This window comes from Sinocyclocheilus anshuiensis, unplaced genomic scaffold, assembly GCF_001515605.1.
Source record: "Sinocyclocheilus anshuiensis isolate Anshui unplaced genomic scaffold, SAMN03320099.WGS_v1.1 scaffold70, whole genome shotgun sequence".
NCBI lineage: Eukaryota > Metazoa > Chordata > Actinopteri > Cypriniformes > Cyprinidae > Sinocyclocheilus > Sinocyclocheilus anshuiensis.
This window is the reverse complement of record NW_015542377.1, coordinates 433,585-448,148: the sequence shown is the minus strand read 5'-3', so window position 1 is coordinate 448,148 and position 14,564 is coordinate 433,585. Positions and strand designations below refer to the sequence as shown.

Sequence of the window (14,564 nt, the reverse complement as noted above, 5' to 3'; positions counted from 1 at the left end):
ATAAGCATAATTAAAATTAGTTGAATTTTAAATTGTTATTTTTTTATTAGAATTGAGTTCGTATTTGTCATTTACATTTTTTGTAAAAAAGCAAAACTGGTCTAGACAAACTTTGAATGTTGGCTTGACAAAGCCTTGTTCTGAAAACTTTTTGAGGTTTGAAACTTTATAAGAAAGTATAACAATATATAGAATGATAGACAGAACAATAGATGGATATATACTTTTGTCCATACTTTTGGCTTTGTTATTAATATATTTTAGAGGTTAATGTAAGTGTAATTTCTCTGGACATTGCATTCACTCAGAGCAAGTTAAGGCAAGCTGACTAGAGCTTGCCAATTCAATTTAACCCATTATATAACTTGGCCTTGGAGTAATATGATGCTGTCTTCCCTGTTCAGACTGGCCATACGTCTCTGTCTCTGTAGCACAGATAAAAGCAGTTGACGACAGTCGCCCTATCACTCGCATGACTGCGGTGGCCTCTTTGTGATATCGCACTTCATCACGCAGAGTAAAACTGAGGATGATGTGAGAAAGAATGTATTGATGTTCCATACAGCTGTTTTCATGTGTGGCTTCAGGCAGTGTTTCATTTTGCTTTCAGTGTAATCATGTCAATCGTATAGCATATAAATCATTGAGCCTTTAAGCACAGTAGGACGAATAATACTTGGAATATCTAAACATTCTGTCCTGACACAAGTCATTGTTGATTTCACTGTTGTAGGGGAAAGACTCTAGGGCTGCAGATAAGACCGTTGCCATGGTCCTGAAGGAGATACCCAATAAGGCGTCCTCAGAAGGCAAGCCCCTCCTCACGGTGACAAACAAGGTGGGCTACTACTGCAGCTACCGCCAGAGTGAAACAGCACATCCGTTCTCGCTGCATGGTGATGATAACTAATGGAAAAGCTTTGACCATCACATGTCTAACCTCCACCTTTTAGCCTAACAGAAATAAAAATCACAGTGTGTCTCTGCCATCACAAATTTCTAACAGCACAACAGCTAACACAGGCTTTTTTTATTTAATTCAGGGCAACTCTGTGGAGTAGAAAATTGAGTTTTTCACATCAGGCAAGGCTTGTCACAAGAAATAGAATGGGGACAATAGAAATGAGCATTTCAGATGAACACATGGGACACACGTGGATTTAAATCTTAGCTTTATGTTTAGTTATGGTGCAGGATTTGTTGCCACAATCACAAAATAGATCACATATTCAAGCTGTAAAAATAGGGAAAAACTTCAACACATGCTTTTAAATTGTAACATAAGCAGTTCAGTTTGATATATTTAACATTGCTTTACGTACATTTTATATAGCAATAGTAGCAGTTATCAGATTATTTATGAAGTTTATCACCAAGGTTATCAGCACAGTTATTTTAATATCATTGTGATTGAGATAATATTTTGAATTAGTTTTTATATTTTCTGTTTTAATTGTAATTTTCGTTAAAGGTTAAGTAATTTTGTTGTGTTTTTGTGATTTTTCCTATTTCTTGATGTTTATATTTTTCATTGTTTTTTCAAATTTAGTTTTAGTTATTTAGGTATTTATTCAAGTAATTCAAGATAAATGAAAATTAGAAATGCTGTCTTGGCAACTAGCTGAGCTGAAATATATGTGTGTGTGTGTGTGTGTGTGTGTGTGTGTGTGTGTTTAAGGAATACATTTAACAGCCTATATAATCATACTGATCTGTGAGTGAGGGGATATATATCCTCATTCAAGTTCTGTACATACTGTAAATAAGATAAGCAAAACAAGTAAACCATTCAGTAGTTCATGACTTTATTTTGAATTTCCATTCATTTTACACAACTATATATATTATTTAAGTCAACGTTTATTTTATTAAGTAACACAAATTGTTTTGTGGTTTTAGTTTTAGTTAACCCTGGGTATCAGTCAATATTTTATATTTATTTCAGTCTGTTTTTACATTTAGATTACCATCGGCATCATCAACACTCAATAAATCACAATCACAATAATCTAAAATTATTTTGCATTTTCATTTGTAATTTATCAGACAAATTAGCATGGAATTGTCAAATAAAGCAATTTAATACAGGATTTTAATAGTGTTGCATCTCTAATTTTACATGCATTAAACTGTTGATATGATATAATAGCTAAACAAATTTATTGGAACTTTTCTTGCAAAAACATTTCCTTGCTCTTTAGTGGTTGATATTTGTCTAGGAAATCCCAATGTCACAGCTTTATAGCTCATCTTGTCATTGCCTGTGTGGTCTGTGGCTCGTTCTGTGTTTTAATCTTTATAGTTGTGTTTATGTGTGTACGTGTAACACTATTATCTGTGTAGTTCATGTCTGTGTGCTGTATTGATGCAAGACAGATTCTGAACTCAGTAATAATTGCATTACATTAAGCTTTTGTAGCGCTCAACTGGTTTCCACTCTTCCTTCACCAGTCACTAAATGACACATGATTCAAATATGCCTTTGCAAAGCATGTAGTGGTTAGTTTTGTAATCAGTCAACAATCAATAGACCGGTGACCTGAAGCCAACTGCACTCTGCTGCTTTGTCCATAATAGCGTGAAGGTTAGTTCATTTTCAGATCAGGTGAGATCGAACATGGCATGTGAAGCACAGCATCATTCCTCTGTGTAAAGTCTTGTCAATACTGATGCTAGAGTGTTATCAGATCAATACTGTCCTATTTACCACAATGTGAAACCTGTAACTGTAGTCTTGTAAAACAAGTAAAGGCCCAAACAATAAGTTGATTTCACTGGTAAAGTTTATTTGGGTGTCATTCAGTTATATTAGGGTATTTATAGATATTAGGATATTTATAAAAAGCCTGAATAATGTTCTTTTGAGAAATTACCGCTTCTTAGTCTCTGTGTCCCTAAACAATTTAATACTGTGGATATTTAAACACCTGCTGTCACTTCAAGTAAATTGCAGAACTTAACGGATGAACTCTTTATCTGAAGAGAAAGATTTTATAATTAGCCAGGAATTCACTGCGTGAATGACATATAAGAAGCAGGTGTTTTAACTTAGTCATTGCTAGAACCAGGCGTTCTTATTTGTACTTCTGATTGTTTTTAAATATTATATTTGCTTGTGTTGTGTAAACACTTTTGGTTCAAATATCATATCAATTATGCAGTTAGGCTAATTGTACTGACCTCACACACAAGATAAAATAGTACAGGTCTTCAACATGGTATATGCCTCTGAAACTCATTTCTTCATACATAATGCAGTTGTGTATGTTCGTGCTGTTATTTATAACACTAATAATTGCCTCACATGAGCTTATACCTCCCTCAACCTCCCTCCCTAACTCTCCCCCTTAAGACTCCCGCTAGCTAAACTGGTTCCAGGTTCCCTTGACAACAATATCTTGGAGTTGCCACCAGGAGCTAAACCCACATGACACAATTAGTTGAAGTTTTCCATGGCATAATTCAGGATTTGCACTCTAGCTCAAACACAAAGACAAAAATGAGGAGGTACAAAATGCTTGCGTTGTGATAAAGCGTAGTTGAGAACAACTGAAGAAAATTCATTTTCATATAGATAAAGGAATTCCTGAGTTGTTCATCACCATTATTTTTTTCTTACATATCCAATCAGTAGGTTTACTCTGCTTTACAATTACTGTACAATTTGCCGTGTCTTGAAAGGGTAATCAGCATTCGCAGGGCTAGTTACTATAAATGCCTCTGAGTATCATGGGAAGATGGGACATCAGAAGCACAATGAATCTCAGAATAGTACATTATGCACTACAAGAATAATCAAATCCTAATTAAAGCCAAACTATGTGACCTTGATGTTCAAGTCTTGGCTGAATATAACGTGGCAATATTCATTGTTTGAGTTTATAGTGAGCCCCATGACTATATTTAACAATGTCAATGTATTATTTTTACTTAATAATGCTTTTATGTTGTATTTTCTGAGGGACAATTGTGAATGCGTGGTTTCCTTCAAATTATGAGGAACAGATTGCGGAGAAATGAACACTCATTTTCAATGGGAATATGGCTTTAAATAAAAGCAGAAATATTCAAATGTTCTCAATATTGTAAGAAGGTGAAAATTAAATAATAAAAACACCCAAGGAGATTTAGGGCGCCACCCGCAATGCAAATGTTTTTTGCTAGTTTCAGCTCGACGCAGTTGTCATTTTCACGTCCTGCGCCACGTTGTTTAAATAGCAAATGTATTTGCACCCATTTGTGCTGGTCTGAAAACAAGGTGTGTTCAGGAGCATTGCTGGTGCGTTGCTATTTTGAGGCAACTGAAATAGACTGCGCCATTGACCAACAAAAACCTGGTCTAAAGTCAATGGTGCAGTAGTTTTTTTGTTATTTAAAGAGCTCGTTAGTATAGGCGGGTCCACAGCGCGCGTACACTCTGCTTATTACACACACAGGGACGCACACCAGCACACAAACATGCCAAATATAAAAAATTTAAAGATTGCAATGTAAATTGCAATAATTGTATTATTATTGTGTAGGCTACATAAATATAAAAATGCCTACATGTCATAATGGATAGTCATTGCATGTATCAGAATTAGGCTACATTTTTGCTCGCGCACGAACACCTCCGTTTCATCTCTGGAGACGTGTTCTGTCTTTGCACTTGCAAATTCCGCCGTGTAAATAGCAAATCCGCCATGGCAAAAGCGCAACTGGCTCTTAAAGGGAATGGGAGATGAGACTCTGATTGGTTTATTGCACGTTAAGCCCAAAACACACCCATTACTCATTAATGGAATAGGGACAACCCTTTTAGACCATGCGCCAGGCGCACCGACCGTTTTTCCCATCGTTAAACTAGCAAAAGTGGATTCGGAGACGGCCTGAGTGCACCTGCGCCGTGCGCTTTAGACCATGCGCTTAGATCGTTAAAATAGGGCCCAAAGGCATCATTCTTCTATTGGCTATTATTATTTAGTGACTATTTCTGCGGATTATCATTACGACAGTAGGTGGCGACAAACCTTTATGAGCCACTGAATCATTCATTCAACCGATTCGTTCAAAACACTGATTCATTCAGGAACGAAACACCACTATCGGTGTTGTTCAGAGGTGTAGCTGTTTATTTTGCAATCATCTTTGACTTCGATTGAAATTACTTTTCTTGGCGGAGCAAAAACAGACCACAAGCAACTTGCAATACTGTGTGTAAAATGTAGAACTATAGTTATATTACTATATATAGCACTTGTGTGATATTTTTATTGGCAAATGTACCTGCACCTATGCTTACATGCAACCTACTATAATAATTAAAAATAAAAATACGTAAGAAAAAGCATTTTTAGATATGTCAGCAAGGTAAAAATGCCAATAATCACTTTCTCTGCTTTTCTCTGAATGCGATGACAGATGCTGTGCACATGCGCATAAGATTTGTTTGAAATGTATACAGGTGTGCACGATTATTTTAATCAGATTACAAAGTTTGTGGTACCTGTAAATATTGTACCTATAATCATATTGAATAAAATAAGTGTTTGAAAACATACATAAGGTGCCACCAGTAGCTAGTTTTTTTATAGCGTTAGCTTCACTTTTTTGTGTGTTCTTTTAAGTACACCAATGGTTCTAGACCCTGATCTGTCATCTGTTGTAAATTTTATGTAAATTACACGGATACTAGTTTTAGAGAATGGTTACTTTAACAATAATTAATTCTCTTACCTGCCCAACAAAAAGAAGCAACTTGGGCATCACTACTCAGGATTTTCTTCGTCATCAAATCTTTCCACCTTGTGTCTTCCATAGCGATGTTTACTCTCGTTTTTGTCTTTGTTGATCTTTCTGTCTTCTGGCTTCATACCTTTTTTTTTTTGCATCTACAGGTCGTACAATCAGTACAGTTAAACTGGTAAAACAGAATAATATTTAACATTAATTCGTTGTGAAAATTTCTCGCATCACCAAACTACACTACACTACTAACGTATCTACAGAGGCAGCAGCTAATGAGCGGAGCGCGAGGAGTCTCTAACGTTTAGTGGTCAGTGGTCACGTCATGGTGATCCGGACCGCAAGTAATTAAAACTATTTTTATAGAAAACTTTAAGTCTTCATCTCATGTGAATGTATTCAGATAACAGTTTATTTCCTAATGTGTAAAACTTTTTAAATTAGCACCAAACAGAATGCACCTTTGACAGAAGACACACCAAATGTGTTTGTTTCTCTCAGACAGAACAGCCAGATAAATTCTCTATCAACTAGCCTGCCACTGAAATAATCAGACTGAGTTAATAAAAAAGTGTTCTGCAACGTGACTGCAGTTATCTGCTCTAATTACAAGAATGAGTTTTGTCCCCTTAATAATTCCTATTAATGTCAGCAACCCATTTGTGCCTAAAGTGACAAACTGTTTTAAACTGAATACAGGGGAATCTAATTAAATAGCAGAGCCCAAAATATTTCCAAAATAATGGCCCTTGATCTGCTGGCATTCACAAGGGAGGAAGTTATGCTTTTATAATAAGACTTATATAGGGGCAAATTAAAAATGAGCCCCAAATCCAGCTCATCTATAGTAATAAAACATCCGGACGGAAGATGCTGTTACATCACCCAGCCTGACACTTCAAATGCTTGCTGATCAGCAGATCTGAGCTGTTAAATAAGACTATGTTTCTGCATATGTTTTTTTTTTCTTTTTCTTTTTTCTATCGAATGATAAAGAAAGATGCTACACAGCAAAATCCCCAGAGTTAAATCAACTCTGCTCAGAGTACATATTGTCCCAATCTACAGAGTGTTAAAGTAACACTGAAGCCAAGTTAAAGTTAACAGGATAATTAAGCAATTAATTAATTGATGAGTGAGCATTAGTAAAGAAAACCCACTGGTAACAATGTTGAAGATGAACAACTACTGCTCAGGCTTTTAGGCATGAAAACATATGACATAATCCTCAACAGTGGTAACTCTGCTTCAGTGTTACTTTAACACTCGGTAGATTGGGACAATATGTACTCTGAGCAGAGTTGATTTAACTCTGGGGATTTTGCTGTGCAGGCAAAGACAACAGTTGGAAGACAGAGTACCGTCATTTTCTTGACTTCCATCAAAACTGTGCAAGGTGTTGTAACAGCAGGAGTTCAGCTTGGGTAAGATCAGACATTCCAGCCAACGAAGGAATACATCTCCTCACTCACACCAGCAGAGCCAGAGTTGTCTGTGCAACCCAATTAAGACTGCTGGGTCAGCGTTCTGGCACAGACTCTCACAACAGGAATGTTCTCCCAAGCGCTCTGGCCAACATACACTGCTCGTGTTATTCATGAATATTCAGTATTTATTTCAAAGCTTCTGTCAAGCTACTGTATGAGGAGATCACAAACCTTTGTACAGTTTGAAGGTAGAATATACACCAGAAGAATGTCAAGCACAACTAGTTTTTGCTTAGAGAAGTATAATCCATTTTTTCATTATCGTTAATTTTTTTTTTTTTTTCTGGGTCCATCTCTAAATTAATTCCTGATGGACTTTTGTCTCTATGGTCTTATTTAAGCCCAGGACAAATTAAAAAGACATTCAAGGGGAAATACAGCAGCCCTCAATTAAGCTAGTCTTGATAAGTTTTTTAATCAATTTGCTTTATATGATAAGCATGCAACAATTCGTTAATTTAAGCAGCGTTGCTTGAAGTGTCTGTTGTTGTTAAGGCCATATGTAGGATATGTGAATGTGACATGAAATTACATGCGTGCTGTTTTACAACCAGAAACATTCTGATGACATAAGTATCTTAGCACTATTTGCATGAAACAAATGTCAGCAACATGCAAACCAGGGGTGTTTAGCCTTTCATCCATACTGGGTCACAGAGGGGATTCTCTTCTCACCCATGCAGGGGAATTTGTAAAAACAGCTTCAAAGCATTAAATTCAGGTGACTTTGAGAGCAGCATATTTATGTTTTCTTGAGTACAGCTGTGTAGAATAAATACAATTACGGGCAATTTCACATAACAATACAACAATTTCATATCTACAACCTAATTTTTAACTGTAAGCTAATACCGTTCAAAAGTCAGTAAAATTAATTATTTTATTCAGCAAGGCTGCATTTGATGAAAAGTGACAGTATTTATAATGCTAAAAAAGATTTCTGTTAAAAAATTATGCTATTTTGAACTTTCTGTTCATCAAAAAAATGTAAGCAGCACAACTATTTTCAAAAATGAGTTAGAAAATCAAATCAGCATTTCTGATTTCTGAAGGATCATGTGATACTGAAAACTAGAGTAATGACTGCTAAAAATACAGATTTGACAACAAAAAAATCTATTATATTTTAAAATATATTAAAATAGAAACAGTTATTTTAAATTCTAATAATATTTTAAAATAATACAGTTTTTACTGTATCTTTGACAATTTTACTGGCCCTAAACTTTCAAATGGTAGTGTCCTTTTGCATGCTAATTAGCAAACAGATGGAAACTAAATTAATATTTTCTGCTCATTAGCACATTCTGCTATATCTATCCCGCTACATTCGTTCACAGTGTGTTTAGCGACTTTTGACCTTCAAAGCACTTGATACAAACATCACATTTACCCCCAGCGTGTTGTTACTGGTGGATATGACCGTGAACTTACAACTTTTAAAAACACTGTTACCTTACAGACAGAAACCCAGGTTATCAAATTAGTACTGGGCAAAAGAATATATTCACATATATTCACATACATCAGTTCTACTAAATATAAATTCAAGTAGCTACTTATTCACACATTAGCAAGTGTTAGCTTGGTAGCTAGCTGCCTTCCAGTCGCATAAGCAAATCTGGTTTAAGAGAGAGAGAGAGAGAGAGCGAGAGAGAGAGAGAAAGAGAGAGAGAGAAGGGAGAAGGAGTCCAAGAGGGTGAAGATACAGTAAGAAATGTTTGCCTCAACTGGTGTGATCAGCCTTTGTGTCTTAAATGATGTGAACAATGAAGATTATCAAATCCAATTAATTGACTAGCCTGTTTCTCAGGTCACTATATAGTAATCTCCCTCTTTAGACATGAATTTATCAATAAAATTCTACTACAGCACAGAAACATTTAACTAGAAATCAATCCCGAAAGATTCTGATGCAAATCCTGTATAGACACAAATACGCTTGCCCTTATTTTAGTATGTGCAATATGTAGAAAGAAATTAATTAATTTAACAACACTGAGGACACAGATTAAACATCAGGGATCCACTTAATGTTGCAAATTTATGTCTCTCTTCTGACTAAAGGATTAAGTCTTCAAAAGAGAGGTAGTTATGGCTGAAAATGCAGATTTGCTGTAGCCATGCACTGACTGCCCAAAAAAGTGCTCTCCTCTGATGAGACTGTGGCATGGCTGAATGAACACTATGAGAACAACCAGATGATGATTGATGTGTTTTTTCCCATTCTGTTAGACACAGGGCCACCTCTATGCCAGTCTTTTAAGAGAACATACACACATTCTGTCACATAGAACACATAGTATACCGATGAGGGGCTTTATAAAGACAGCCTCACACCTTGTCATAATTACATTCATACACAATTACTATGTTCTCTGAAATGGAAAAACAAGCACGTCACATGCTATTTGTGATTACTGGTCTGCTTTCCTTCTGTTTAAGCGAGAATGGGAGGGAGAAACATCCTCAGGCTAGGGACGTTTGCAAGAGGGGGGCAACGTGAGAATTGTCGTCTCAATCCTGTAAATAGGCAGCAGCTGAAAAGGTGGTGACTACCAGCGTTACCAATCACATGCAGAGATGCTCGTGGCACAGTGGAGGCTGACTGCAACTAAAACAAGAGGAGAACAGGAAGGCCAAGTGCATTAATGTAGACCTCATCACACTCTTCTGCTTGATTTTTTCAGCTGGTGAGTGAGCAACAAGAGAGCCGTCCCTTGCTGAGCCCTTCCATTGATGATTTCCTCTGCGAGACCAAGTGTGATGGAGTTGCCCGCCCAGTAACCTCCAACACAGCAGGTACCACAGATAGTGACCTTCCCATACTTCCTCAACAATTCTGCTTCTCCACTGTACTATACTCCACTACACTGTACTATTACACTATAATTCAGAAGTTTTAGCATCTTTTCATGTACAATATAGTCAGATTTTAAGAAACAAAGCAAGTAGCTGTACTTGAATTGAATTTGTGCTTTTATACCACCATTCAAAAGTTTGGGGTCCGTAAGACTTTGTTTATTTAAAGGGGTCCTATTATGCTCTTTTACAAAGTCTTGATTTTGTTTTGGTGGTGTACTAGAAAGTTTTCTTCCCCATAGAAAACCGCGCTTAACGTGGCTTAATATAAGAAGCATTTATTCAAAAATATATATATAAATATATTTCAAATTATACATTTAAATTTTAAATTGTAATATTTCTCATTACAGTTTTTTTCTCTGTACTTTTAATCAAATAAATGAAGCCTTGATGAGCATAAGAAACTTAAAAAAAAGAGATACAATTTTTTTTTAAATCTTACCGATCCCAAAATATTGAACTGCAGTGTGTATGTGTGTAGCTAGCACTTTTAAGCACAACACAAATAAAATTCACTTTTTCAAAGGCTTTTATCATTTCACTTTATTTATCTACCATATTTAAAGGCATCATTCAGAATACAAAGTTCTTTACACTTTAGCGAACTAACATACAAAAATATGAAGTAGATGAACACAAACAAAATAAATAGACTAAGATTAGTAAACTCTTAAAATAATCTAAAAACAATAGTAATAAAATCCTCTTAGACCTCCTAGATCTCAACCACTGTGCATAGTGGCATGACTATAGTAACTTTCTCCGTTGTTTTGCTTAAACGTACAGTAGATGTGTTCAACACACATCTTCCAGCAATGCGCTCAACAGGGAGAAATGCTGCTGGGCATGTGTTCCCTGTCTGTTCCAGTCTGTTCCCTGCAAACTCCAAATTTCTACTGTCTTTCAATAAAAATGTCTGTCAGGATGGGGATGAAGCCAGGAGACTTGTGCAGTGATGTGTTTAAATTCATTACCTTTTGACATCACATTTACAACAAAAAAAATCTTGATAATAGCCGGCCGTGGTTCTGCTCTAGGGTCAAGGGTGGGTTCCTCAAAACTGTTAGTGTTTCCACACCACTTAGCATATACACATGCTGACCTTTCGGCTCTCGATCCATCTATGGAATAAGTTACATTAAGATATGTTACCCTTTTGCATGTCTTGGCAAAACAGTCAATCTCAGTTTTGCAATTTTCAGGGTACATCTGGTGATACATGATTAACATTGCATTTCTGTCAGTCTCATCCAAGATTGTCTGCTGGAATGGTGACAGAGGCACCACTGTACAGTTTTCTAACAAAAGTCGTTCTGCTGACACAAAAACATTGTGGTTCAAATAAAGCACATCAGCTGTGCCCTCACATGACAAAGTCCCAAACATTTGACCTCCTAAGATACTGGCAAATTCAGCACCATATTCAAACGTCCATGGCATACGAAGCTGCTGTCTCTGCTGAAACTGCCTCATTATCTGAACTTCAATTGCCCTATTGTTGCTATTAAAGTTCCCCAGTATTCCATTAAAACGCTCAAATGAAAAGCACCAAAATGAATAAACTGGTCCGTAGTCTAACATGCACTCTTTCAAATGAAGGTGTAAATGCATGTTGGGGGTGCAGTGCAATGGGCCAAAAAGTTCAACAAATTTTGAAAGAAACGCCTGCAGGTGTCCATCTGCTACTTCCAGCCTTTTGAAAGAAATGACTCTGGAGCAGAGAATGATACAAGCCTGCACAAAGTCAAACCACATGTCATAGTGTCTGCTGTTAATAAGCCCCTTCAGACAAAACAGGGAGTAAATGGTTGTCCAGTTTTTCCACTGATCTGCTGTAAATCCTGTAAAGCCTGATGAAATTCGTAAGGGAATTCTACCAACATCATGAGGTACTTTGATGTTTTCCACTCTAGTTTGAAGTTCTTCAAGCTTTTTTGCTGTTAAAATTCCTAATTCTGTCCATAGTCGGAATACATGTCTTGCTGTACCAAGAAGGTTGTGCATTGGATCTATGACAACAAATTGGATGGGATCATAATAACTCAAGCGGAAAAGTTCTGACCATCTAGCTCCGTAGTCATGTTCAATTCTTATTTGTTCTGCCTTTGTTTTTGCCCGCTTCGATAATCCAGCATAGTGTATGTGGTCCTTTGATATGCGTGATTCCCATGAAGACCGATCAAATCCAGAGTAGTCCATTTTTGCACCAAACTCTTTTTTGGAGAATGTCTTCAAACACTTGTGACATCCTGCAAGTTAAATGCAAAATGTCACACACATATTGAAACTTGAGCATTCAAAGATAAGTACAAACTACAATATTTGAAACAATCATCAATTTAAACAGTTTTTATACTGAGAAGCATATTTCATTTACCTCTGTATGCTCCATGGCCCACAAAGCCTCCACATTTTCGACTTGCTGGGATATCAGATGCCAGACACAGCAGAGCTGCTCTGTAAACCTGATATCCTAAAAAAGAGCTATCTTCCAAAATTATGCCACTCCAGAGTTCTTCGAGCTCATCAACCAGTGGGTCTAAGAATGCATTCATGGTTAGTGATGGCTCTTTTGGGCCAGGTATTAGTCCAACAAGAATCATATTTTCTTCCTTAAAACAGTCTTCACGAGGTAAATTCAAAATGACCAAGTAGATGGCTCCAACTGAATAAGGTGCATTTTTGAAAGGTTGGAACCAGTCCACATTGAGCATCATTGCCAGATTATTTGGGGCTGATAAGAATGGCTCTCCATTCACATAATGGTAATCCTTCCATACTTGTCCATCATAAACATCTCCGAACACACACTCTGGCATTTTTCGCAGTCGCCATTCTTCACACTTTTGCAGAAATCCAGGTCTTTTAACAAGAACTTCCAAAGACTGCCTAACGCTGCTGTAACAGTAGGGCCGTATTGGATATACAAACTCTTTCCCAGTGGAAGATTTTAGCTTTCTTAGCAAGGCAGAACCACATTTCTTCTTTTGAGCAGATCTTTTCTGTGGGTGTTTGGAGAATGGGATGTAACTACAAGACTTACATACCTTTGTACCATCCTGTTTGACCTCATAGGTTTCAGATAGCGTGTATATTACCATACATTTTGGACAAACCACATATTGTGCAAAATTATCACGAACAATACCTGTCCATTTCCTCAAAGAGGATAAAGTCTTCGGAATATTGCTTGCGAAAGCAGTGAGGAAATCAACACACAGAACATTTCCTACCGTCCACATGAACTGCCTCATGCACAGAAGTAGTGTTGTGATGGCATTGTCAGAAATCTTGAAAGATGCTTGCCATGACAAAATCATCATGGCCAAAAGTTTCATCAGTAAGTCTTCTGGTTTTTCTGAAGACTGATCACTTCCATGCTCCTCTCCATCTTGCATGTTTAGATAGGCTTCACTCTGCTCCTCCGCAAGAATTTCCACTTCTTCACCCTCTTCAGCCACAAACTCATCCTATGCAAATATAAAACGCACATTTACTAGACCATAATCTCTACTGAGAGAAAACAAAAAAAATCTCTTAAAAATCCCTTTTGTCTGTATAAACATTTTAGAAATTTCATCCAGGAGCATTTTTAATACTATTCTTTTGTTGGTGCTTACCAGAAAGGTATTGGTTTCTTCATCTGAATCACTGGACTCAAGGAACAGCTGAATACTTTCGTCATCATCATCTATAAAACATATAACAATACAATATATTAGGGTAACAAAAAACTAACCTAAAATACACATTAATAATAAACTGGCGTATAAATTGTGCTGCTTACCATTATGTGAACTGTTGCATTCTTGAAGTTCTTCTAAAACATCTTCAAGAGCCTGTACAGGCTCTCATACTAGGTTGTTCGAAAAACATTATTTTTCACATATTTTACATTATTACAACACCTCTCCCCAGTCTGGCATGAACGGCTCGAATAGTTCCTGTATCAAATGAAGGCCCGCCTTCTGAAATACGAAATGTGCTGTGATTGGTTAGCTGGGCCAGTGTGTGTTGTGATTGGCTCCACTCGGCGCCTGGTCGGGAAATGTCATGCCCCTTACCATAGCCGCCTGCGAGCTTCAGTTTGAGCGCGATTTAAACCCGGATGATTGTAACCACTCTAAGCTCGTCTCCGACATAGTGATAACACTCGTTGCCTTCTCTAGTGCAGCTCGACCAGGTCTCGTCCCATTCGTTGATATTTGTGATATCACAAATCCCAGGAAAATATGCGTTGTAGTCCAAACGAGTCGTTTGTTGTAGTTTTTGAAAAGTGATTTCTGTTAAATAAAATATCTCCTTTTGAAGTGGACTTTGAGCTTTGTAACTTTGCAGATCTTTTTTATGCTCAAACAGCAACATTACAGACTAACTAAAGTTGAAAAAGTGAAAAAGCATAATAGCACCCCTTTAAATTAATACTTCAGCAAGTATGAATTGAATTTATCAAAAGTGATAGTAAAGAATTTGACATTACCAAAA

At 36.8% G+C, this 14,564-nt stretch overlaps 2 protein-coding genes across 6 annotated transcripts in view; one reads left to right on the top strand and one right to left on the bottom strand.

Annotated features, from left to right (window-relative positions):
• The window catches only part of LOC107692357 (PEX5-related protein-like), a 99,202-nt gene that overhangs the window by 55,949 nt on the left and 28,689 nt on the right, over positions 1–14,564 (top strand). For 2 of the 3 annotated variants that reach the window (XM_016491350.1, XM_016491349.1), the window contains exons 3-4: positions 734–838; positions 9,905–10,016. In XM_016491350.1, the coding sequence (XP_016346836.1) occupies positions 734–838; positions 9,905–10,016 (217 nt within the window). The remainder of the gene's footprint in view (positions 1–733; positions 839–9,904; positions 10,017–14,564) is intronic. The other variant, XM_016491352.1, reaches the window with a different exon arrangement.
• LOC107692355 (uncharacterized) lies at positions 10,978–13,912 on the bottom strand. Of its 3 annotated transcripts, none has more exons than XM_016491347.1 (3): positions 13,700–13,912; positions 12,457–13,549; positions 10,978–12,328 (listed from the first exon to the last, which is right to left on the bottom strand). In XM_016491347.1, the coding sequence occupies exons 2-3, from the start codon at positions 13,475–13,477 to the stop codon at positions 10,983–10,985; spliced, it is 2,367 nt and encodes a 788-aa protein (XP_016346833.1). In that variant the 5' UTR covers positions 13,478–13,549; positions 13,700–13,912; the 3' UTR covers positions 10,978–10,982. The 3 variants fall into 3 exon arrangements, with proteins under 3 accessions (XP_016346833.1, XP_016346834.1, XP_016346832.1); XM_016491348.1 differs by lacking the exon at positions 13,700–13,912 and having other exon boundaries at positions 12,457–13,081; positions 13,313–13,691; XM_016491346.1 differs by lacking the exon at positions 13,700–13,912 and having other exon boundaries at positions 12,457–13,691.